The 27,723-nt window shown below is 40.1% G+C and overlaps 1 protein-coding gene across 1 annotated transcript; it reads right to left on the bottom strand.

Annotated features, from left to right (window-relative positions):
* Nucleotides 1-3,030: 3,030 nt before the first annotated feature.
* LOC149995361 (uncharacterized) lies at nucleotides 3,031-26,884 on the bottom strand. The gene is made up of 5 exons (XM_090259191.1): nucleotides 26,870-26,884; nucleotides 24,584-24,752; nucleotides 5,425-5,498; nucleotides 4,284-4,842; nucleotides 3,031-4,199 (listed from the first exon to the last, which is right to left on the bottom strand). Exons 1-5 carry the CDS (start codon nucleotides 26,882-26,884, stop codon nucleotides 3,031-3,033), a joined length of 1,986 nt encoding a protein of 661 aa, XP_090115317.1.
* Between the last annotated feature and the right edge of the window lie 839 nt (nucleotides 26,885-27,723).

Raw genomic sequence — 27,723 nt, forward strand, 5'->3', positions numbered from 1 at the left:
ATCAAGTGTTATGAGTGGAATCACGTAAATATTTCCTTCTCAAAATATCTCAAATACTGTGAATATAAAATAGGATACATCATAAATAATTATACCCATTGTAACCCCCATCCTCTTGCTATCCTGAAGCATAGCAAAAGTACTTAAGTTTTTGAACTCTGCATTATTCTTTAACACAAGATTTTGAGTAATAACTGAAAACTATTAACTTTCTGTTGTAAATTCCGTGATACTTTAAAATTTATATCCAATTTCATGCTTTTGTAAATTTTTGTATATATTTTGTCAATTTAAGGTGTAAATTCTTTGGGATTTTGTGAAGTGTATAATTTGGATAAAAGTCTTTCATATTTTACTATGAATGCAGAATTCCTCACCAGTGTGTAACCGATACTGAGTGAGGCTGTAGGTCCACCAATACTTTTCCACTTTCTATAGATTTAAATTTTCTCTTTAGTATATATTCTCATGTGTTGACTAAGCAGTGATTGCTGAATAAAGTCATCACATTCTTTACATTTGTTTTGTTTCTCTTTAGTATGAACTCTGAAGTTGAATAAGGCTTGCCTACCAGGCAAAGAGTTTCCGATTTTGTCATATTTGTCAACCTTCTACCAAGTATTAATTGTCACAATGAGGAAGATATGAATAATAAACACTTTGGAACATGTGTTACATTTCTTTTAAGTACACTTTATTGATTATACTGTAACAATCATCCCAATTTCTTTTCCCGTTGCTCCCCTCCACCCAACACCCACTTTTCCCACAGCAATCCCAACCCCCTTAGTTCATGTCCATGGGTCATGCATATAAGTTCTTTGACATCATCCTTTCCTGTATTAAGTTCACCCTATTTTGTGCCCACCAATTATGCTTCTTAATCCCTGCACCATTTTCCCCTTTCTCCCTCTTCCCCCTCCCAGCTGATAACCCTCCAAATGATACCCATATCTATGATTCTGTTCCTATTCTAGTTGTTTGCTTAGTTTGTTTTTATTTTTTCAGGTTCTGTTGTTGATAGTTATAAGTTTGTTCTCATCTTAATGTTCATAGTATTGATCCTCTTTTTCTTAATAAGCCCCTTTAACATTTCATATAATAAGGGCTTGGTGATGAGGAACTCGTTTAGCTTTACCTTGTCTGGGAAGCACTTTATCTGCCCTTCCATTCTAAGTGATAGCTTTTCTGGATAGCGTAATCTTGGTAGTAAGTGCTTACTTTTCATCACTGAATACTTCTTGCCAGTCCCTTCTTGCCTGCAAAGTTTCTTTTGAGAAATCAGCTGATAGTCTTATAGGAACCCCTAATAGGTAACTCTCTGCTTTTTTCTTGCTGCTTTTAGGATTCTCCCTTTATCTTTAACCATTGGCATTTTAATTGTGATGTGTCTTGGTGTGGTCCTCTTTGGGTCTAGCTTATATGAGACTCCTTGTGCTTCCTGGAGTTGCATGTCTATCTCCTTCACCAAATTTGTAAAGATTTCCTTCATTATATTTTCACATAAGTTTTCAATGTCTTGCTCTTCCTCTTCTTCTGGCATCCCTATGACTCAGATGTTGGTACATTTAAAGTTGTCCCAGAGGTTCCTGAGTCTCTCCTCAATTTTTTCAATTCTTGTGTCTCCATTCTGTACTGGGTGACTTTTATTTCTTCCTTATGTTCTAAATCATTGATTTGAACCCTGGCTTCCTTCCCTTCACCATTGGTTTTCTGTGGATTTTTCTTCGTTTCACTTAGTATAGCCTTCAATTCGCCCCTTAGGCATCTACTGTACTCAAGCATATCTGTCATGTCTATGTGCATCATTATCATCAGTGTTTTGAACTCTGTGTCTGTTAAGATTGTCTTACTCCTTGTCACTTAGTTCTCCCACTGGAACTTTGACCTTCCGCCTTTTGGGACACACTTCTGTCTCCTCAACTTGACAGGCTCCAGTGTCTGCCTGTGTGTTGTAGGTAGAGTTGTCACACCTGTTACTTTGTAAGGGGTGGAGCCTTAGGTATTTGTCAGTATGGGGCAACTGGTTTCACCACACTGTGCTGTTGTATTTGGGGGAGTGGTCTGAGAGAGAACAACGCCACTTGCACAGCACTCACCCCTTTTCCAGACACTTCTCCCACTTGCCACATGGGACTGGTGCCTCTCTAGCTATTGTTCTGCCCATAGTTTCCAGAGTGGGTGGGTCTATGGAAGTTCTAGGATGGTACGGGCCCTCTAACATAAACTGCCCTGCTGAGAGACCAGCAGTTTCTTCCTCTCCCCCAACCCCCACTGGTTTTCACATTCAGAAGCAATGGGGCTTTATTTTCCCGGGTGCTGGGAACGTGAGCTGCACAGTCTTGTGTGGTACTGGAAGTGCTTCCCAGGTGTCTCTGCCTATTTTTAATGTGTCACTGAGCTTTCTGCTGGCAGGCCACAGTCACTGTCACCGCCCTCTCCACATCACATCCTCTCCGCCTCAGCTCTGCCCCACCTGCCTGTCTGGATGAGTATTTCTTCTTTATATCTTTGCTCGTAGGACTTCCATGCAGCTCAACTTTCCAGAACTTCTGATTGTTGCCAGTATTGAGGTAGTTGTATTCCTTCTTAGTTATGGAGGGAGATGCACCATGTGTATCTATGCCTCCACTTTTGCCAGAACTCCATGTTACATTTCTAAGGCTTAATTCTCTGATGCTCACGGAGGCTTGAACAAATTTAAATATTCTGCCAAATTATTTAATTTTTACTGTTTCTCTTCACCATGAATTTTGTAATGTTGAGCAACTTTTAAGCACAGGTTAATGAATTTGTTACATTCTCTACATTTGTACAGTTTCTCTCCAGTATAAATTCTCTCGTATTGGGGAAGACACCACTATTGATTAAAGGCTTTAAAACACACAGTACATTTTTAAGGGTTCCCTGCAATATGCAGTCTCTTGTGTTGAGTAAGATGCCATTAATAACTATAGGTTTTGCTACATTTCCCACATTTGTAAGGCTTCTCTTGAGAATGAATTATCCAATTTATAGTAGGATTCACTCTCAAGCAGAAGTTTTACCACATTTCTTAGAACTGTAAGGTTTCTCTCCAGTATGAACTCTCTGATGTGCAGTAAGTTGTGAATGCCGGACAAAGGCTTTGTCACAGTTTTTACATTTAAAAGGCTTCTCTCCAGTATGAATTCTCTGATGTTCAGTAAGATGTGAGTGACGCATAAAGGCTCTGTCACATTCGCTACATTTGTACGGTCTCTCTCCAGTATGAACTCTTTTGTGTTGGATAAGATAACACTGCTTACTAAAAGCTTTGGTACATAAACTACACTGATAAGGTTTCACTCCAGTATGAATTCCCTGGTGTTGATCAAGACGTGACTGATGCATAAAGGCTCTGCCACATTCTCTACATTTGTAAGGTCTCTCTCCAGTATGAATTAGTTTGTGTTGGTTAAGATAAAACTGCTGAGTAAAGGCTTTAGCACATACACTACATTTATAAGGCTTCGCTCCAGTATGAATTCTCTGATGTTCAGTAAGATGTGAGTGACGCATATAGGCTCTGTCACATTCTCTACATTTGTACGGTCTCTCTCCAGTATGAACTCTTTGATGTTGAGTAAGATAATACTGCTTACGAAAAGTTTTGGCACATAAATTACACTGATAAGGCTTCACTCCGGTATGAATTTTCTGATGTTGAGTAAGATATGATTTACGCATAAAAGCTCTGCCGCATTCTCTACATTTGTAAGGTTTATCTCCAGTATGAACTCTTTGATGTTGAGTAAGATAATACTTCTTATTAAAGGCTTTGGCACATACACTACACTTATGAGGCTTCACTCCAGTATGAGTTCTCTGATGCTGAGTAAGATGTGAGAGACGCAGAAACGCTTTGCTACATTCTCTACATTTGTAAGGTTTCTCTCCAGTATGAATTACTTTATGTTGGGTAAGATAACACTTCTGACTAAATGCTTTAGCACATAAACTACACTGATAGGGCTTCAATCCAGTATGAGTTCTCTGATGTTGAGCAAGACGTGAGCGACGCATAAAGGCTTTGCCACATTCTCTACATTTGTAAGGTCTCTCTCCAGTATGAATTTTTTCATGTTGACTAAGAGTACACTGCTGACTAAAAGCTTTGCCACATACGCTACAGTTATAAGGTTTCACTCCAGTATGAGTTCTCTGATGTTGAGTAAGATGTGAATGACGCATAAAGGCTTTGTCACATTCTCTACATTTGTAAGGTCTCTCCCCAGTATGAGTTCTTATATGTTGGGTAAGATACCACAGCTGACTAAAGGCTTTGGCACATACACTACATTTAAAAGGCTTCTCTCCAGTATGAATTCTTTCATGTTTAGCAAGGTGTGAGGACTGTGTAAAGGCTTTGCCACAGTCACTACATTTGTAAGGCTTCTCCCCATTATGAATCCTCTCATGTACAGTAAGACCTGAATGCCTAGTAAATGTTTTACCACATTCTTCACATTTATAAGGTTTTTCTCCAGGGTTGATTTGGTTAAGGTTATTTCTATTGAATAGTTGACTGAAGGCTCTCTTATACAAGTAACGATTGTAAACTTCCTTCTTAGGATTAAAATTGCCTTGTTCAGTATGATTTGCAGACTTCTTAAAATATGTGTCGCATTTACTTTGTTCATTTATCTTCTTCACAGTATGAGTAACCTGGTATTTATTGTGATTTGACATTGGGTCAAAGATTTTGTCAGCTTTATAATGGTTCTCTGGAAGCTGAGTTTTCTGATGTTTATTAGCATTTGACTCTTGATCAAAGTTTTCCCAGTATTCATGTTGATAACTTCTGTCTCCATTATACGTACTCTGGTAATCAATGAAGATAGAAAGGCCTTCAGTGAGAGCCATATTTCATTAAACATGTACAGTTATTCCTAAATAACTATTCTCTGATACCCATAAATCTATGGTGGTTGTATTTATAAAATACTCCCAATTTTATAAACATTATGGACATTGGGAAAAAAACATTTCTTGGTGGAAGAATAATACTTTTTTTGTTTTACAGACTACCTTACTGATTACACTTAAATTTTGTATGTACATTATAAATATAATTGAAAGTTTAACCCTACGTTTTTTACAATTCAAATGATTATTCATATGACATATTATGTGAGTTTCTAGATTTTCCAGATTTCATTTTTAAAAATATATACGACTAAAATATTGTTTTAACTCTTCACATTTACAAACATAGTAATCTGTAAGTGCAAATAACTTTATGGGAGTTTTCCCCAATCAGCAATATATTTGACCTCTTTAGGTAATAATAATTGTTTTATGAATAATTATTCCAGGTTAGTGCTGTCTATATTAACATCCTTTCTCAAATTCCAAGGCTTTCACTAAGCATATATGATCAAAAGCACACCTTCCATATCTTACCAGTATTATTGTAGGAAATAAATTCTCTGTTCCTGGCTTTTGCAACAAGGCCTGGTTATCTTCAGAAGACATAGCTGAAAGATACAAAATAAATTTTCACAGTTACAGCTCTCAAGGGAATGTACTTTGAACTTACCAGCAACTATTGACCAAATCACATTTTTGAGTACTCCAAAAGCAAGTTAAGAGTTCACAGAATGCTGAAGAAAGCTAACAACGAAGAAGAGTCACATCACAGAAAGACAAAAAGCTAGTTATATTTGCCCACAATATCTGCTCAAACTCCCTGGCACACAATAGAAATATTACTTTAAAAAAAACAAAAAACAAACCCACCCTGGCTGGTGTGCCTTCAGTGGACTGAGTGCCAGCCTGCAAATCAAGGGTCACTGGTTCAATTTCCAGTCAGGGCACATGCCTGGGTTGCAGGCCAGGTCCCCCTTGGTTGGCGGCGAGTGAGAAGCAACCACACATTGATGTTTCTCTCCCTCTCTTTCCCTCTCACTAAAAAATAAAATCTTAAAAAATAAAAATAAAAACAAAAAACCTCACAATTTCCTGTTTCTTCTATGGAGAGATACAGATGAGGGCACTGTGCATTCAATAATCTCACTGTTTTGCAGTTTCTTAAGAAACATGTTTCTGCTTTGCAGGTTAGAGTGTTAAAAGATGGCAGTACACTGTTATTATATTGAATAGTAAAAAGAAAAGGTGACTGATTGTTACAACAAAGACACAGCAGTACTAAAGACAGATATCAAGGATAGAAAGATACGATGGTTCTAAGAAAGAAACAGAAAACCATTTAATCTTGGAACTTACACCCACAAATTAAGAAAAAATACAGATACTCAAAAGAGTTTTGACAGAAATTACAATTTTTACTACAGGTGACTGTTATTTGCTTTTTGTTTTCTTCTATAAAAAGCAAGTTCATAAAGCCTGGTTGCTTATAATTTTGAACTCAACAAATATAGGAAGGCATACAGAGAAATAGAAAACCATGGTCGAATTAGGAAAACAAAATAAACCTATAAAAACTGCCACTACCTTAATGAAAATATACTGATTACCTGAAAAAGAATTGAAAATAACCATGTTAAAATGAAAAAATAAACAGAAATAACTACATATCAGGAAACCTGTACGTGGCCAAAATAAAAATGCAAAGAGAAAAAATATAAAAATAAACAAAATAGCACTTGTCTATGTAGCACTTGTCAGTTGGTTGTATTGTCAGCCCATAAACTGAAAAGTTGCAGGTTTGACCCTGGGTCAGGGCACATACCTAAGTTGCTGGTTTGATCCCCGTTTGGGGGGGTGTACAAAAGACAACATCGATGTTCCCCCCGTCCCCTTCCTGTATCTCTAAAAACACTGAAAATGAGATAATTTTCTTAATTTCCCTTTCTGTTAGTTCATTATTGGCATATAAAAATGCCAATTAATATCATTAAAATGTCCGTACTCCCCAAAGCAAGCTATAGATTCAATGCAATTCCAATCAAGATTCCGGTGACACATTTCACAGAATATTTCAAAAATTTACATGGAACCACAAAAGGCCCCACCTACCAACAGTGATCCTGAGAAAGAAGTTGGAGGACTCATGCTACCTAATATCAAACTATACTATAAGGTCACAGTAATCAAAACAGCATGGTATTGGCATAAAAACAGACATAAAGCCCTGGCTGTTGTGGCTCAGTGGATTGAGCGTCGGCCTGTGAACCAAGTGTCGCTGGTTCGATTCTCAGTCAGGGCACATGACCAGGTTGCACGTCAGGTCCCCAGTTGGGGGCACGAGTGAGAGGCAACCACACAGTGATGTTTCTCTCCCTCTTTCTCCTTTCCCCTCTCTCTAAAAAAATTAATGAACAAATAAATAAATAATTAAAAAACAAAACAAAAAACAGACCTAAAGATCAATGGAACAGAATAGAGGCCAGAAATAACCCCACACCCTTATACTCCATTAATATTCGACAGAGGAAGCAAGCGCATACATTGGGCTAAAGACAGTTTATTCAATAAATGGTGTTGGGAAAATTGGAAAGATATGTGCAGGAAAATGAAATTAGACCACCTTCTTACACCACACATAGAATAAACTCACAATGGATTAAAGACTTAAATGTCAAAACCCAAACCATAAAAATCATAGAAGAGCCCTGGCTGGTGTGGCTCAGTGGACTGAGCACTGGCCTGTGAACCAAAGGGTCGCCGGTTCGATTCCCAGTCAGGGTACATGCGTGCGTGGCGGGCCAGGTCCCCAGTTGGGGGCGAGTGAGAGGCAACCACACATCGATGTTTCTCTCCCTCTCATTCTCCGTCCCTTCCCCTCTCTCTATAAATAAATAAATAAATAAATAAAAATAAAAGAAATCTAATTTCCCCTTTTAAAAAAAATCACAGAAGAAAATGTAGGCAGCAAGATCTTGGACACTGCTTGTACCAATATTTTATTGGATATATCTCCCCAGGAAAGGTAAACAAAAGAAAAAAAAAAAAAAACAATGGGACTACCTCAAACTAAAAGGCTTTGCACAGCAAAGGAAAACATCAACAAAATAAAAACACAACCCACAGAATGGGAGAACATATTCACCAACACATCCAATAATGGGTTAGTATCTAAAACTTAAAAAGAACTTACAAAATTCAACACCAAAAAGAAATTCCAATAGAAAAATGAGCAAAGGACCTGAATAGGACACACACATGGCCAACAGACATATGAAACGATGCCCAATGTCACTAATCATCAGAAAAATGCAAATTAAAACCACAATGAGCCCTGGACAGCATGGCTCAGTGGGTTGAGCATCACCCCACAAAGCCAAGAGTCACAGGTTCAATTCCTGGTTGGGGCACATGCCTTGGTTACAAGCCTGGTCCCTGGTTGGGGAACGTGCAGGAGGCAGCCTATTATTGTTTCTCACACACATCAATGTTTCTGTCCCTCTCTTTCTCCCTGCCTTCTCCTCTCTCTAAAATGAATGAAAATCTTTAACACAAACACCTAATGAGATATCATCTCACACCTGTCAGAATGGCTATCATCAATAAATCAAGAAGCAACAAGTGGCGGTGAGGATGTGCAGAAAGAGGGACACTTTTGCACTGCTGGTAGGAATGCAGACTGGTGGAGCCACTGTGGAAAGCAGTATGCAGATACCTCAGAAAATTAAAAATGGATCTGCCTTTGGACCCAGTGATCCCACTTCTGGGAATATACCTGAAGGAACCCAAAACACTAATTTGAAAGAACATAAGCACCGTTATGTTCATTGCAGTGTTATTTACAATCACCAAGGTATGGAAGCAGCCCAAGCGTCTTATCAGTAGATGAGTGGATAAAACAACTATGTGATATTTACACTGTAGGATACTACTTGGCTGTAAAAAAAAAGAAGAAAATTTTACCTTTTGCAATAGTATGGAGGAACCTGGAGAACATTATGCTAAATAAAATAAGCCACGCAGAGAAAAACAAATACCATATGATTTTACTCACTTGAAATGTAATGAACAAAATGAACTAACAAGGAAAATAGGCTCTCAGATAGACACCAGGATAGCAGCGAAGGATGGGGGTAGATGAAGGGTGGGAGGGCTGAGCAAAGAAGAAAAAGAACTCATGGACATGGACAACAGTGTGGTCATTGCCGGCGGGAAGGGATGAAAATACAAAAAAATGTTTTAAAAAAATTACACTTTTCAAGTTTCAGTGCAGTACTGTAAAAATACCTACAATGGCTTCTTAAGATACTCTCTTCTCCAACTACATATCTGTGTGATGCTAGGTATTTTTCATATATTTCAACCAAAATAACATATTAAAAAACAAATTGAATGCAAAAGCAAAAAGGACTCCTCCTGCCTTCTAGTAAGCCAGATATTGAAGAGATTTGTAAAAATGTGAAACAATATCACTTTCCTGCACAGTTTTTGTTTTGGAAAACATAGCCTTTTTTCAAATAAATACAATGAAAACCTGTCCCTAGGTGAGGATTTAAAAAAAGGAAAAATAAACCAAACAAATGAGAAGCTTCAAAACATAATGCCTGAATTTAAAAATACAGTAGTCCCTCTCTACATCGCGGTTCACTTATCGTGGCCTCACTGTATCGTGGGATTTTAAAAAATATTATATTTAATTATTTATCGTGGATTTTTCACTATATTGTGGGATTTTGCGGTACTGTATATGTATGTTGTTAAAGTTACGTAGGTTTAAGAGTGCAGAATATGTTTAAGAACATAAGCAGTGTTTATAAAAGTGTGGAAAAGGTTAATAAGGGAGTGGGAAAGGTTTATAAGTGCGTGGGAAAAATTTATAAAGTCTTAAAATATATATAAATACTAAAATAAATGTAAGGTTCCTACTTCGCAGATTTTCACCTACCGCGGGGATGTCTAGAACGTAATACCCACCATAAGTGAGGGATCACTGTACACTAAATCATCAACAGATGTGGCCAAGCTGAAGAATTAAAAAAGTTTGTACACAATTCTATCAAATTTTCAATACAGGGAAGCCACACAACAAATCACCCACAACAAATACAAATATAAACAAAGCAAATACATTCAAATTAAATTATATCTAATATAAAAACTCCTGCACATTAAAGGACAAAATCAGTGTGGTAAAAACAAAAAAAAACCCTAAGAAATGGGAGAAAATTTCTGTAAAGCACATATCTGATAAGAAGTTAATATCAAGAATATATAACTGACTTTTTCAAATCAACATGAAAAAATATGTGACACAGTATTTAAAATAGCCAAAGCTATGGGGTTAACTAATCTATAAGAAAGGAGAAAGGAATATACAATTGGAAAAAAAATTCTCTTTAATAAATGATGTGAAAAAAAACTAAACAGAAGGCAAAAAAAAAAAAAAAAAAACAAAACAAAAAAAAAACCACATTGACCAGGTTTTTACACCATGTACCAAAATTAAATCAAAATGGATTGAAAAGTAAAATGTAAGACCTCAAACCATGAAAACACTGTAAGAATAGTCAATAAACTCTGCCATCACTCTTAGAAATAGTTAAAAAGTTTTTAGATGTCTCCCTAGGCATAATAAACAAGGGAAAATATAAAACAACACTCCTACAACAATAAACTCTTGCACAGCAGAAAAAAAATGTTTAAAACAAAAAGAAACCTATGAAATATGCAAAGATATTGGCTTATGATACATTCTCAAGGGCTAAATATCCAAAATAAATAAGGAACTCACAGACCTTAAGAACAACAACAGCAACAAAAAAAAATCCAATTGAAATTTGGGCAAAAAACCTAAATCGACATTTCTCCAAATATGGCATACAGATGGAAAATAGACATGTGAAAACTACTCAACATCACTCATCTTTGGAGAAATGCAAATTCAGACCACAATGAAAAGCAACACACACCTATTAGGATGTCCAACAATAAATCAACAAACAAACAAGTATTGGCAATGATGTAGAGAAATGAGAAGCCTCATGCGCTGTCAGTGAGATTATAAATAAGTTGGTTGCAGCCACTATGAAAAGCAGAGGAGAGGTACCTCAAAAACTTAAATTTAAAAAAGAGAAAGAAAAAAAAAGGCCCTGGCTGGTGTGGCTCAGTGAATTGAGTGCCAGCCTATGAACTAAAGTGTCACTGGTTCGATTCCCAGTCAGGGCACATGCCTGGGTTGCAGGCCAGGCCCCCAGTTTGGGGTGCACAAGGCAACCACACATTGATGTTTCTCTCCGTCTCCTTCTCCATCCCTACCCCTCTCTCTAAAAATAAATAAATAAAATATTTAAAAAGAAAAACAGAAACACTTTTTAAAAAGTACCATATATACCAGGAATTTCATTCCTGATAATTGATTCAGAAGCATGGGAGAAGATGAATTTAAAAAGATATATGCACCCCTATACCACTGCAACATTATTTACAATGGTGAAGGTAAAGAACTGCCCTGACTGGTGTGGTTCAGGGCTTGGGCAGTGTCCTGCAAACCGAGGGGTTGCTGCTTGAATCTCTGTGAGGGCAAATGCCAGGGCTGTGGGCTGGGGAGTTCCTTGGGGTCATGCAAGAAGCAATGGATTGATGTTTCTCTCACACTGATGCTTCTCTCCTGCTCTTTCTCCCTCCCTTCCCAACTCTCTAAAAATAAAATAGAATCTTTAAATAAACTTAAAAATTAAAATTAAAAAAACAAGCAAAGTTGCTTCTGCTGCTACTGGAACTTTTACAAAATATGTGACATTCTAGGAAAAAAATAAAATGAGAGACACAGTGAAAGATCAATGGTTACAGGAGTTTGGGAAACACGGGGATAAATAGGCAGAGCACAGCGAATAGCAGGGCTGAGAAACCGGTCGGTATGACACCATAATGGTGAGTACGTGTCATCACAAATTTTCCAAACCCATAGAATATACAACCCAGCCGTGAACCCTAAGGTCAGCTGAAACCTGGGGTGATAGAGATAAGGTCCAAGATGACAGAGTAAGGGGAAGCTACACTAACCTCCCAGGGCCAATCTCAATTATAACTTAATTGTGGAGAACTCATCTGGAATAACCAACTGAACACTAGCTGGCGAGAAGCCTCATAACCACGGACCGACAGAAGAGGCTGCTTCATCACGACGTGACCGGTAGGGAGTGAGGAGGAGACGCGAGAGGGCTGGCTGGGCTCCCACAGGTGGCAGTTGAAGGGATGGAAAAGCATCTCAGCAACTGGAAGTTCCCCCTGAGAAAGGTGGGGTCTAACCCCCCAGCTGAGCTTCCCAGCCTACAGCAATGGAGCCAAGAGTAAGACAGCATCCAGCTGTGAAAAGTGAAAAGCTGCAGGGTTTTTTGCTGGCCTGGCAAAAGACTGCTGGAGATACAGAGAGTTCTTAAAGGAACCACGTACTAAAATACATTGGCACCCACTGACCCTGGGCTCCAGTAGAGGGATGGCAGAGTGAACTAGAAAAACTGAAGGAGTCTGGGGTAGTGGCTTTGAGAAGAGAACTGAGGGAGAAGCCGACGAAGTCCCAGTGATGACTCATCCCCAATACTGCAGGCAGACTCCCTTCCATGTGGCATCAACTTGAGAGGAAGGAAGCAATAGCCCTGCCCACAGAAATTAACCTGCCCCACCCATCGGTGCTTAAGCATGACTGCTGATCGCAGATTGAATAGATTAACAATTTAAGGAGACAAAGACAGTGGATCCCTGGTAGTCTTGAACAGGCTGCCTAGGCCCAGACTGGAACATGATCTGACATTACCAGGGGCAGATCCAGGTAGTAAAGAAAGTTCACCTTGACAACAATATACAAGACGTGGTAGGAGGAGTGACTCTCAGTCAGCTAGCGGGAGGGAACAACCCACAAAAGAACAACACAACAACCACCAAAAACCAAGTACAACCAGACAGCCCAAATAAATAGAATAAAGGGCATCCCAAGAGCGTCAAGTTCAGATCAAGAAGACGGCACCATTGAATCCCATGGGTCTCCTACCACAGAAAGTCACTCCATGAAGACAGGAAGTCAAAGCAGATGAATTTAAGAAGCAGAAACAAATAAGAAGAGTCACCTAATTGGGGAGACAAATAAACAACCCTCCATGAAAAGGAAAGGCAGAATCACCAAAGAGTGCTAAATGAAATAGAGGTAAGCAAACTATCAGACATGGAATTCAAAACAATGATTATAAGGAAGCTGAATGAGCTCAGCGAGCTCAAAGAAAAGTACAAAGAACAGGGGAGCTACAAGGCACTTACTGCAAACTACACCAGCGTTAAAAAGGACATAGAAACTATCAATAAGAGCCAGGAGGAAAGGAAGAATACAATTTCTGTATTGAAGAACATGGTAGAAGGAATCAAAAACAGGCTAGATGAAGCAGAGGATCAGAGCAGTGAGCTGGAGGACAACATAGAAAAAAAATTCTCAGATAGTGCAACAAAACGAAAAAAGACTGAAAAGAGTGAAGAGGTTTGAAGAGAGCTGCAGGACATCATGAAACGAAATAATATTCATATCATAGGAATAACAGAAGGAGAAGAGAAGCAAAGGATGAAAAACTGGTTTGAAAAAGTAATGACAGAAAACTTCCCTAATTTGATGAAAGAGTCACCCAAGTCCAGGAAGCACAGAAGGTCCTAATGAAGATGAACCCAAAAAGGCCCACTCTAAGACACATCGTAATTAGAATGGCAAAATTCAAAGACAAAGAGAGAATCCTAAAAGCAACAAGAGAGAAACAGCTAATAACATACATACATTCTTCTCAAGTGCACATGGAACATTTTCAAAGGTAGACGACATGGTAGGACACAAAACAAGTCTCAACAAATTCAAGAAAATTGAAATTATATCAAGCATTTTCTCAGATCACAATGTCTTGAAACTAGAAATCAACCTCAAGGAAAAAACTCAAAGACAGTCAAACTCATGGAGAATGAATAACATGATATTAAATAATGAATGGGTTAACAATGACATCAAGGAAGAAATCAAGAAGTTTCTGGAAACAAATGATAATGAACACACAACAGCCCAAAACCTATGGGATACAGCAAAAGCCGTCTGGAGAGGGAAGTTCATAGCAATACAGGCCTACCTAAAAAAGCTAGAAGAATCTCAAATTAAAAATCTAACCCTACAGCTGCAAGAACTAGAAGAACAATAACAAACAAAGCCCAGAATGAGTAGAAGGAAGGAAATAATCAAGATCAGAGCAGAATTAAATGACATAGAGACTAAACAAACAATTCAAAAGATCAAAAAAAGTAGGATCTTATTCTCTGAAAAGATAAACAAAATCAACAAGCCTTTAAACAGACTCATTTAGAAAAAAAAAAAGACCAAAATCAATAAAATCAGAAACAAAAAGAGGAGAAATCATAACCGATACCACATAAATATAAAGGATTGTCAAATTACTATAAACAAAACTAAATGACAAGAAATTTGACAGCCTGGGTGAAATGGACAAATTCCTGGAAACATAATCTTCCAAAACTGAATCAAGAAGCAAAAAGCCTGAATAAACCGATAACAACTAGTGAAAGTGAGGCAGTAATCAAAAACCTCCTGGCACACAAAAGTCCCAGACCGGATGGCTTCACAGGTGAATTTTACAAAACATTTAGGGAAGAACTAACTCCTATCCTTCTCAAACTATTCCAAAAAATCCAAGAAGAGGGAAGACCCCCAAATTCTTTCTATGAAGCTAGCATTATTCTAATTCTAAAACCAGGTCAAGACATAACAAAGAAAGAAAACTACAGGCTAATATCACGGATGAACATAGATGCTAAAATCCTCAACAAAATATTGGCAAACTGGATCCAGCAATACATTAAAAAGATCATACACTACAATCAAGTGAGATTCATACCAGCGATGCAAGGATGATATAATATTTGCAAATCAATAAATGTAAAACATCACATGAACAAAATGAGAGAAAAGAATTCACATGATATCAACAGATGCTAAAAAAGCATCTGATAAAGTGCAGCACGCATTTATGATAAAAATGCTGAGCAAACTGGGAATAGAGGGAGCACACCTCAACATAATAAAGGCTGTATACGAGAAACCTACAGCCAACATCATAATCCATGGACAAAAACTGAAAGCATCCTCCCTGAGATCAGGAACAAGACAAGGACAACCGCTCTCACCACTTCTATTCAACACAGTTTTGGAAGTTCTGGCCACAGCAATCAGACAAGAAAAAGAAATAAAAGGCATCCAAATTGGAAAGGAGGAAGTAAAACTCATTATTTGCAGATGACATGATAGTGTACATAGAAAACCCTACAGACTCCACCAAAAAACTACTTGACCTAATAAATTTGGCAAAACAGTGGGATAAAAAGTCAATATTCAGAAATCAAAGGCATTTTTGTATGCCAACAATGAAATATCAGAGATAGAAACTAGAAAAAAATCCAATTTACTACAGCAACAAGAAAAATAAAGTACTTAGGAAGGAACTTAACCAAGGAGGTAAAAGACCTGTACTCGGAAACTACAGACACTGAAGAAAGAAAATAAGGGAGATACGAACAAATGGAAGCACATACCATGATCATAGATTGGAAGAATTAACATAATTAAACTTATCATACTACCCAAAGCAATTTATATATTCAACATAATCCCTATTAAAATACCAATGACATATTTCACAGACCTAGAACAAATACTTCAAAAATTTATATGGAACCAAAACAACCCTGAATAACCTCAGCAATCTTGAGAAAAAAGAACAAAGTAGGAGGAATCAAAATACCTGATATCAAACTATCTTACAAGGCCACATAATCAAAACAGTCTGGTACTGGCATAAGAACAGACACATAGATCAATGGAACAGAATAGAGAGACCAGAAATAAACCCAGATCTCTATGGTCAATTAATATTTGACAAAGAGGGAAGGAACATAAAATGGAGTAAAAATAGCCTCTTCAACAAATGGTGCTGGGAGAACTGGACAGGGACATGCAAAAAAAGAAAAAAGAAACTAGACCACCAACTTATGCCATACACCAGAACAAACTCAAGATGTATAAAAGGCTTCAATATAAGTCATGACACCATAAAGTCACAGAGGGCAACATACACAGGAAAATTTCAGATATGCCACACAGCAATATTTTCACCGATATATCTCCCAGGGCAGGGGAAATAAAGGAAAGAATAAACAAATGGGACTACATCAAACTAAAAAGTTTCTGCTCAGTGAAAGAAAACAGCAAGATGAAAAGGAACCAACCGTATGGGGAAACATATTTGCCAATGATACTTCGAACAAGGGTTTGGACTCCAAAATATATAAAAAACTTAAACAACTCAACACCAGGAAGACAATTCAATTAAAAAATGGGCAAAGGACCCGAACAGACACTTCTCCAAGGACATACAGAGGGTCTATAGGCATAGGAAAGGATGCTCAACCTCACTAGCCATCAGAGATGCAAATTAAAACCACAGTGACATGCCAGCTCACAACAGTCAGCATGGCCGTCATTAACAAACCAGCAAACAACTTGTGTTGGCGAGGATGCGGAGAAACGGGAACCCTACTGCACTGCTGGTGGGAATGCAGATGGTGCAGACACTGTAGAAACCAGTATAGAATTTCCTCAAAAAACTAAAAATGGAACTGCCTTTTGAACCAGTGATTCCACTGCTAGGAATATACCTGAAGAATCCTGAAACCCCAATTCAAAAGAACCTGTGCACCCCAATGTTCACAGCAGCACTGTTTACAGTAGCCATGTGCTGGAAACAGCCTAAGTGCCCATCAGTCGATGAGTGGATCAAAAAGCTGTGGTACATTTACATGATGGAGTTCTATGCAGCAGAGAGAAAGAAGTCCTATCTTTCGTGACAGCATGGATGGAACTGAAGTTTTATGCTTAGTGAAATAAAATAAGCCAGGCAGTGAAAGACAAATACCATATGATCTCACCTTATACAGGAACCTAATGAACAAAACAAATGAGCACAACAGAACCAGAGCCATGGAAACAAGGAACAGACTGACAGCGATCAGAGGGGAGGGGCAAAGGGGAGAAGAGAAGAAAGAAGGGGAAGGGGCTAGTCAAGGAACTCGTATAAATGACCCAGGGACTTGCACAACAGGTGGGGATTGACTGTGGGAGAGGGGGGCATGGGCAGGACAGGGAAGAGCAACGGGGGGAAAAACTGGGGGCAACTGCAAAAGAGCAATTATAAAAAAAATTTTAAAAGATTAGGGACACTACCAAAAACAAACAAACAAACAAACTTGGGGTGATAATGATATGCCCACGTATGTTCACACGTATCACAAATGTACCGCTCTGGCAGCAGACGCTGAGAAGGGGGATTTATGCATGTAGAAGCAGGAAGCATGTGGGAAGTCTCCTGAACGCCTACAAAATTTGCTGTGAACATAAAACTGCTCTTGAAAAACTCGTTGACCCACTTCTGGGAAGTATCTATACTCCAGTCTATGCGTCTTTTCTCTGGTTCTTTATGTACATCCAAGAAACAAATGTTTGTGTCCTCCACTAACACACACACATACCCCATATGTCACCTCACAACAATGAGCATGACCAGTATGAAAGAAACAAACAACACTGAGTGTTTCCAAAAACGGAGAAACGGAACCCTATCCATGGTTGAATGAAAAGATAAACTGGTGCAAACAGCATGAATTATAAGGGAGGAGTTGTCAAAAAGTTTTTAAAAAATTGTTTTGTAACTGTGCCCTATTACTTCTAGGTACTTATCAAAAAGAACTCAGAGGAGGATCTACAAGAGACAGGTGCACACCTGTGTCGATTGTAGCACTATTCACAAAAGCCTGTAACAGTTGGAAGCAACTCAAATGTCTGGATAAATAAATAACTTCGTTGAATGTAGTATATACGTACAGTGGGATACTGCTCTGCCAGGAAACAGAAAACAATCTTGCGACTTGATAGCACAGCAGCAAATGCTGAGAATACTTTCTACATGAAGCACATGAGTCACACACAGACAAACGCTATAGGATTCCACTTTGGTGAGTAACCTAATGGAGTCCACCTCATAGGAAAAAAGGTAGTTACCCGGGCCTTGGTTTTAAGGAAAATGAGGACGTGGCTGTTTAATGGACAATGAGACATTTCTGCAAGGTGGAAGTTTCCAGAGATCAGATGCGTAACAAAGAGCATATACTTAATACAACCTGACTGTACAGTTACAGATGGTTAAGATGGTAGATTTTTACTCACATGGTTTTTTATCACATCTTAAAATAAAAAAAATCTGAAAGATAGAAACTTTTTGAAAATTACCATCAACTTAGAAGTTTTTATCTTACTTAAAGGAAATATAAATTCATCCATGAACAGATATAAAATTAAGTCTATTCGTAACTACACAGGACCAGAGAAACACTGACCAGGTTAACCAAGAACAGTAAAAAACAAAGTCAGTCATGAGCAAAATAGGGTCAAGTTAACCAGACAAATGTGCACATAATTTTAATGGCAATAGACATATAAATGATTCACATCTGAATTAATTCCCACGATGTCTTAAGTGTGCTGAGTTGAAGACTATCACTCATTTTCCTAATATAAAAACCAAAAAGTAAATCAACTAAATTTGGGGAACATACTGTTAAAAAACAAATAAACAAAAAACCCTTAGAAAACCAGTGGAGATTGTGGCTGAGTATGACTGAGGGGTGCTGGGCTCCCAGTCTTTCTTTTAAAGGTCCCATACACAGTCTTACTGGGAATCACTTGCTCTGACCTCCAGCCCTGGGACAGTACCTTGAAAGGCCCTAGGGACAAACGGGAGGAACAGCACTGTCTGGTGTGGGCAATCACTCCTCGTGGTTTAAGGAATTGTAGACCCGGCCTGAGCATGATGAACCACCAGCGTCCCGGCTGCGCTTGTCTCCAAGTCTCAACATAAGGCTGCGTACGGAACATGACTGACAACCACTCGGAGGACTGCCGTGGGAATTGGATCAAAGGGCGCTTGTTAAGCTCATGGTGCTTTAGAGCTTGCTCTGCTTTCCTTATCAGCAATGTGGTGTAAGCCATCTCTAGCAGGGAGTGTATGGGACCCTGCACCTGGTCCGAATGTTTTATAGACCTTGACTCTAATCGGTCAGTGTGATTCCTGAATTAGTGTATGTTATCTGTTACTGTCAAACAACTGAATGCGATAGACGGTTTATGAATTTTAGCCTTGTATCTCTCGCATGTGTCCTCCTCAATAAAAGACATGAGGGATGAAGGTTTGGCTGCTGGTCTCCACTAGAGAGGCAGTCACCTTCCTTCCCCCAGACATAACAAAGTGTCCTGGGTAAAAGTTTGTTCCACTGTGGTCACGAAGCCTCTGCTGGACAGAGCAGCTTCCAGTCCAGCTTAGGGTGTGTGTGGCACCTCCGCCATATCTGGCGCCCAGACGTGGGGCACTCAGAGAAGTGACACCTGGAATGGCTGTGGGGCCAAGAGCCAGACCACGGACAACCACACCGCACAGATGGGAATTTTGGCGCCTCGCCCATGGTAAGGGCTGCAGCCCCAGGCTCTTTCTGGAAAAGGCTGCCTGTGTGGTTTAGTTCGGGAAGGGAGGATTTCTTCCTGCCACTCTCTCTGGCAGGGGTTTTGGTTTTGCCTTTGTCTCCTCTCACTCACTAAAGGGCCATTTTGGCTTCTCTCGTTCAATAAATCGCCACCAAACTGCGGGCACAGGTCGAGCAGTTAAAAGCTGCTAGGGCACTCGCCACTTGAAGTCTCCCGTGACAGGATAAGCTGGTACACGGACCAGGTTAGAGCACTAGACACCTGTCAGCCACAAATCAAAGTCCATGCAACATCAGGAGCACAGTCACAAGCACTCACTGTCCAACCCCGTGGCGTCTCCCCCCGAATAGGATTTTATCAGAACGAGAAAAGCTTTAGGCCAGAAATAGGATTTATATGAGGGCTCTGGCGATGACCGAGCTCCGAAGATAAGAGGCACTTCCTCCCTCTGGCCTGAATTCTCGGATGTCCCTACGTGAGTGGGGACCTAGCAGAGGTGTCTGGGGTCATCCCCCGAGACGTGTAGTGGCCTCATAGAAAATTTCCTTCACAGTAATATAATTATTGGCTCATCCAGGGATGTGCAAAATAAGAACTGGTCATTCAGCACTCTGAGCCCTTCCAGTTGTTCTAGACGGCTGGGAGAGAAACCGAGACACATTAAGAGAGGTAGGGATGGCCAAGGCGTGACACCCTTGGGAGCCCTCCTCACAAGCAGCACACTCCGACCCACTACACTAATGAATCCCTAGTTAGAGTTAGAACAATTGCTGGTCTGCTTTGAATGAGAGGCAGAGAAGGGAAAAAATCAAAACCAACAAAAAGGACCCACTTCCCACGAAAGAATAGGGTCAGGGTTATCTAAAGAACAAGAGATTTATTCTCGGTTGCTACAGCAACTGGTAAAAGGGGCTGGATGTCAAATTAAGAAAAAACACCCAATTAAATTACTGCAAACTGTTAAGGAATATTGCCGCTGGTTTCCAGACAAGGGCACATTAGATTTACAGGTTTGGGAAAAAGTTGGAGAAAAATTGAAGTCGCTTCAGGAAAACGGAACTCCTATTGGCTCTCAGAATTTATTAGCTTGAAGCATAGTTAGAACAGCTTTAGCTCCTTTATATACAGAAACTGTCAGTTCAGGAGAAATCAGACACAGACGGGGAATCTCCCGGTCAAGAAGAAGGAGCAGGGAAAGATGAGGCTCCGCCCCTGCGGGATTCGTCATATGGATGATATTTTAATAGCCTCCTCTTCGCAGGTGCAATTAGCTAAAGCCTTTGAACTTCTCAAAAAACAAAAACGGGGGAGTATGGAGTCCTCCCCATAGAATCTAACTAATCTAGCAACCTAATTAGACTTCAGTTTTAAAATTTTTATTGTTTCTTGTAGAATGTTGGGTCAAGAGAATTGTGTATGTTGCAGAAAGTCCAAGTAAGTCACAGACTGTGCAAGTTGAAAAAGAATTGTGTTGGGAAAGGAAACAAAAAATAAAGGAAAAAGGAAGGAAAAAGAAGGCATAAAGAAAGGAGATTGTGTAAGGCATGGAAAGAAAGGACATTCGAGTGGGTAACTCAAGAATAGAGGTGAAAGTAAAAAAGAAATAAGAAGGAAAAGTAAGCATGTAAGTCTTTAAAACATTGTAAATTTTAAACCTAGAAGCTGCAGTCCCAGGAACAGGCCGTGCCAAGCCTGCTGCCTCCTCTGCCTTCTCTAGCCTCTGTGGAAACTTGCAAGGTCTGTAAATGCAGTAATCACCAAAATAAAATTGTTTCTCTTTCTCTAGCTTCAAAGCAGGAATAGGGGGCACTCTACACTCCCAACACCCTCCCAGGATATAGCTGTCCCTGTTTAACCCCTTAATTACAGAAATAGGCTTGTCTCTGCTTTACATGCAAAAAAATCACAGGTTTGTAACATCATCAAAAATGCTGTCATTCCAACAAAGACCCTGCGACTGGGCGTCTCCACAGTCTTACAGACTCAAAGTCCGGTTTGTAAGTTATTATATAAATCAACCATTTTGTACAAGTTTACTCATTACAGGTTTATCTGTCCGCCTGACAAGCTCCTAAATCCACTCCAACCAGAAAACCATATCTTAATGAAGACCTGGGAAACTCAAGGCCCTAAACAGCTGATGACTAAACAACAGACTGGTCCCTATGATGTCCTGCTACAAACCTGTATTAATCAGGAAATCCTGGCCCAACTCTCAGCCATGAAATCAGCCATACTGTGACTGGGGGAATGACAGAATGCCCTGGTCACCTGACAACAGCTTGCCTGCAACCCTGGATTCGTAAGAATATATGTTACCCCCTTTAAATAGAACTCTAGTCAGTAGTCTTAGGCTGACAATACATCATCTATAGGATACCTTTCCCACCAGCCTGAAAGGCCAAATTGATTGGCTACAATTTGAACTTCATCAGCAATTTACGGACATTAAGCAGCTTGCTAAACAAAAAGTGTTTCAAACCCTAAATGATAACCTTCAATGGCTTAACCCTCAAAATTGGTTTCAAGGTCTAAATTTATGTATTTGGATAATGGAAGTAGCCAAATGTTTATTGATCATTATTATACTCTGTATCCTTCAATGTGTCTACAAGTTATTTACCAGTGATCGTATTATAGAAAAGCAAGTAGCAAGTCTCGTAGGCCTATCTACTATAGGCATCACAAAAAAGAAAAAAGGGGAGATGTGGGGAACCACTCCTCGTGGTTTAGGGAATTGTAGACCCGGCCTGAGCGTGACGAGCCGCCAGCATCCTGGCCGCGCCTGCCTCTAAGTCTCAACATAAGGCTGAGGAACATGACTCACAGCCACTCAGAGGGTTGCCATGGGAATTGGATCAAAGGGCGCTTGTTAAGCTCATTATGCTTTAGAGCTTGCTCTGCTTTCCTTATCAGCAATGTGGTGTAAGCCATCTCTAGCAGGGAGTGTATGGGATCCTGCACCTGGTCCGAATGTTTTACAGACCTTGACTCTAATCGGTCAGTGTGACTCCCGAATTAGTTTATGTTATCTGTCACTGTCAAACACCTGAATGCGACAGACGGTTTATGAATTTTAGCCTTGTATCTCTTGCATGTGTCCTCCTCAATAAAAGACATGAGGGATGAAGGTTTGGCTGCTGGTCTCCACTAGAGAGGTGGCCACCTTCCTTCCCCCAGACATAACAAAGTGTCCTGGGTGAAAAGTTTGTTCCACTGTGGTCACGAAGCCTCTGCTGGACAGAGCAGCTTCCAGTCCAGCTTAGGGTGTGTGCGGCACCTCCGCCATAGTCTGGCTTCAGGACAAAGGCCGGAGGGGCAGCTTCCTCTCCCACAGCAGGCCTGGAAAAGGTCATTATTCATTTGCTGAGCCCTCTCATCCACAGCCTAGCAGGTGGGCACATCAGGGTCCCCATCTACCTGACTAGTGCGGTAGCCCTGTCCTAGAGATTCCCTGAGACCTCACCCCTCTCAACTTGACAGCCCACCCAAGCCATGTTAAGTGGCTTTTCTATGCAAATGGCATCTCCTAAATCATTCAAACAAGTCACATCTCACCTCTGCATGCCCCATACCTCTCACTCAGTGGCCTCATGCACAGCACTAACGACAGCTGGACTTAGATCGCATCTTGGCTTTACCTAGGCACCTCTGAACCAGCACAAGTAGGAACCACCTGAAGATCACTCCGTAACTGGTGCCAGGTGGCCCTGGCAGGTCACAGGTAGTGGCTGACCTTGCACATCAGGGAAGACCCAGAGCCAGTGCACCCCATGGACAGCTTAAGACCACGAGATTAGACCCTATGACTACAAGCAAAATCTCATGGGTCAGACTCATTGGGCAACAAAGCCCCACTAAATAAGGACTCCCTACCAATTCTGTAACGCACTTCTTACCAAAGGAGAACATCTGATCGTGTATCAGTACTTTTGAATCTACAAGTACAAATGTGACAAAGGTCTACCCAGAAAGTGAAAACATTAAGGTCACAATTCCGGGCAGCTTTGTACTGAACAAGAGAGAATAAGAAAATGATAAGAGATGAAGAACTCAGGTAGTGATAGAGACTTTCCTATGTGGTAGGCACTGTCCTCAGGTCGCCTATGGCAGTAACTTATTGAAGAATTCTATGAGGTTATAGATACCTTGTGCCGTGATGTAATCGCTGAGTCTGACCTTTGTCGGGTTTTGTGTGAAGTCTCCAAAAAACTAGAAATTATACACCAGAAAACACAACACCTGTCTCCAGGGTTCCTGAGATTTCTGCAACAAATTCTAGGACCTCAACCACTTCCTTCATAAATTCCTTTCATGAGACAAAAGCAAAACTTGCAAGTGCACAAAATTTCCCAGGTCCCTAAATCAATGGAAGAGGAGCCAGACCATGGCAGCCCCCAAGGTCAAAGAGGAGAACCTCACCCCCACTGCTAATGTGATGACAGAAGTCACTAAAGTAGAAACAGAATCATGAGGGGATGATGGAGCATGGGACATGCTGGAGACCAGCTGGCCCTCTATGACAGCAAAAGAAATCAACCTGGGCTTTTCAAAATCCTTGTACTGAAGCACAGTTCACAAACCACACTTTATGTCCGGTGTCCTCTGTGACCTTTGGGCCTCTCACCTGTGTCATCTGTGGTCCCCTTCCCATCACCTGGCTGGGTAGATACTGTCTGTTCTCTGCTCACATCCCAGCGCTCCTTCATTTGCTCAGAACAGTTTTCTAGGACAGGCTCAGAGACACCAAGATCTGTTTATCAGAAAAAGAAAGATTAGTTTTGATACAGATTCACAATTTCAGTTCAGTTTGTGAACGAACAGGTGAGAAGACATGGTAAAATATTTGAATATGCAGAGAATGATTTTCCATAAAACTGTTTTCTGAGAGCACCTTACTTAGTGCAGACAACATGTAAAGTATTCAGACCCTGAGTTCCCATTTCACATATATCACAAAACTTTTTTTCTACATAGAAAATCCCCAATACGTTCCTTGAGAGCAAGAATCTGAAAGTCTGCCACACAAAGCAGAAGTCCCCAAATTATGTTAAACGAATATCAAAAACAAACCCTGCGGGTGGAGCTGGAACTTTGGAAGGAGGTCACCCTCACACACGGAGGCCAGGTTCCTGTAGTTCTCCGACATCACATCCACGTACAATTTACGCTGAGCTGTGTCCAGGGTCTCCCACTCCTCCTGAGAGAAATCTACTGACACGTCCCTGAACGTAAAACGTCCCTGAAAAATAAGGCACATTTATTAGAAGGCCACCAAGGCTTAATAATGTAACCCAACGTGAAAACAGTGTTAGAAGTGGGTTGGGCGTAGGAGAGTACACTGACTCATCCAGTGATATTCCCTAATGTACTTTCTAACACTGAGAAATGAGAGACACCTGTCCACAAATCCACTGCAGAGGCTTTTCAGGAAAATAAAGTTTAAAATTAAGCCATCGATACAGGCATTATGAATTGGTGAGTGTTATATCTGTATCACTCATGACCAACTGTGCTTATTTCTCAGCTGCAAAGGGCATGGTGAGTTGGAAGTGTAAGGACTTCTTCAAGTTTAATGCAGATAACAAAGACCTGCATTTTTGTAAAAATGCAGATTCCGATTCAGAAGTTCAGGGGATGGGGCCTGTGTTTCCACATCTTTAACAGGCTCATGTTTTACTTGTGACACCACGGTCTCTGGTCCACGTGCCATACCTCTGAATAGCATAGAAAAAGAAAACACAGAAAATAATTCATACATGACACTGAGCTGAAAAGTTTTATAAAATTTAACAGTTCTCAAGGAGTAAGAAACATAGCAGTCACAATCTGAAAATTTTGTATTAATAATCTAAGATTTTTTTTCTTGTTATGAGAATATTTTCTGAAACATAAAGAGCAGACATTGAGTTTTATTCCAGAATTGATCTACAATTAAAAAACAAAACAAAACACAAGCAGAAATGCATACAGAGACCTCAGAGATGTTCATTGTAGTTTCTGTAACTGAGAAGAGTAACAGGAACATCTTAAGAGTAAGAAAAAATAGCTCAAATATGGTAACATTGTATGCACACAGAAAGAAATGGAAACTAGGTACAACTAATAAGTGAGAGAAAAATTGTCATTTCAATGAAATTAAATTATGCAATTTTGTAAATCTCATCAGTCTACGTGTGAATGATACCCTTTGTGTTTTATAAACACAATAAGGAGAGAAACGCACACTGTGATAAAAAAGTCAGAGCTATTGTTTCTTAATCTTCTATTTCTTTGAAAATGTTTCTGTATCATTAGTGAAGATCTAGATCTTAGAAATTTAACTGAATTGAACATACATTAATACGATTCTTGTAAACTTTCTTGAAAATACATGAAGTTATAATGTAGAGTATGTCTGTGACATGAGTGTGGAACATAATAAAAATTTAACAGGAACAAGGCTTGATCGATTAAGTCGTCCATATCAAAATCCAACATTCTCTAGGAAATAAACACAGTGCCTTCATTTTCAAAAGCGAAGAGAAAATAAAGACAACACAAGTTTCCAGATGAAATTTGATAGTTTTTCACATTTCTCAATAATTCCCTGCTAGACCCTTATTAATGATGAAGGGAAACTATTAACTCTATAGCGAAGAGAGCACCTCAGCCAAGTAAATAACATGTGGACTGAAATAATGGACATGCGGTGACTGAGGACATGGACATGTCACCAGTGCTATGACGTTACTGGCAAACGTACATAAATAGGCAATTTGGGAAAATGATCATAAAGAAACATTAATTTTTGCAAATACAAATCCACATGTACCTCTGATGTTCTGTGTGCTAATAGTACATTTAAATGGACTTTCTTACAAATCTGGTTAGCAAGTCTATTCTAACTTTGCTTCTCTCTAGAACTTACTGAGCCATCCTAACCAGTAAATGTGCATTTTCTTACCCCTGTTCTACAGAGCTCATGCTGCAGCCACATGAACCTAAATTTACACGTCCCTTCTTCACAGATACCTGGGCCTCTGAGCTCATCCCAACAGGGATGATGGACATGGGTGTCTTCCCAGGTTGACCCATCACAGAGGGGATGTGTTCAGTAGTTGAAGGTTATTAACTAAAGGCAAAAATTCTTGAGCTTGGGGAGCCTGGGTAAAGATAACGCAGAGAAGGCTCTGAGACAAAGGGAAGTATGTAAACTGCTGTGACATAAAAAAAAAAAAAAAAAGGAAAAAAAGTAAGTACACAACAACCACACTAGGCAAGAACATCAAAGGCAGAGAAATACAGGTTGCAGGTTCTAAGCCACTGACGTTCGGATGAAAAGCAAACACAGCTGCTGACCCAGGACACATCGTTTACTCGAGAAGCAGCCATGGCGTCCTGGTCCTGCTCCTGCTCCGGGCTGTTTTCTCAGGTGATAATATGCTGAGGAGTCACACTGGCATGTTGAGAATGTGCCTTCAAAGGTGTTCACACAGCCCTTGAATATGCTTCCAGCACAATGACAAGCAGAGGGACCTGAAAATGCCAGAAAGGTCACCTCCACCCCCCCCGTCCTTTGTCACAGGAGAGTCAGGAACAATAAGCTCTCACATGGAGACCACACTGTGAGATTTTTCCTTCTTCTTTTCAGGGGCTCTCTCCCCCTGACAGACAGCTACAAACTCATAGTGCAATTAGAATATGTGCTTCTCTCCTGAACCCCAAACCCACAGAGCACCATATTACCTCCATTGACCAAAGCTTGCTCCCCACTCTTACAGATGCGTGTGGAAACCCTCCTGCTAATCCCTGGGCTCACCTTAGCATCATTTGGGCACCTCATTAACAAAGATGCCCCACCAGAACACCTGACCAACTCTATGGGGGAGCACACAGCTGATATAACATTTTTTCTTTTTTTTTTAAGATTTATTTATTTTTAGAAAGGGGGAAGGAAGCAAGAGAACCATTCAGTTGGCTCTCACATGCCACCAACTGGGGGCGTGGCCTGTAACCCAGGCATGTGCCCCGACTGGGAATCGAACCAGGGACCTTTTGGTTCCCAGGCCGGCGCTCAACCCACTGAGCCACACCAGCCAGGGCCTGATGTAATTTCTTAAAACTCAAGTGACCTAGTAGGAACCCAGAGGGGAACAGTTTAGCTTTAATAAGCATGCAGATCCCTTGGGGAACGGGCCCCTCTCTGAGTTATAATTCTGCAGGTCAGCTAT

Source organism: Furipterus horrens, unplaced genomic scaffold (assembly GCF_987537825.1).
Source record: "Furipterus horrens unplaced genomic scaffold, mFurHor1.1.pri manual_scaffold_13, whole genome shotgun sequence".
NCBI lineage: Eukaryota > Metazoa > Chordata > Mammalia > Chiroptera > Furipteridae > Furipterus > Furipterus horrens.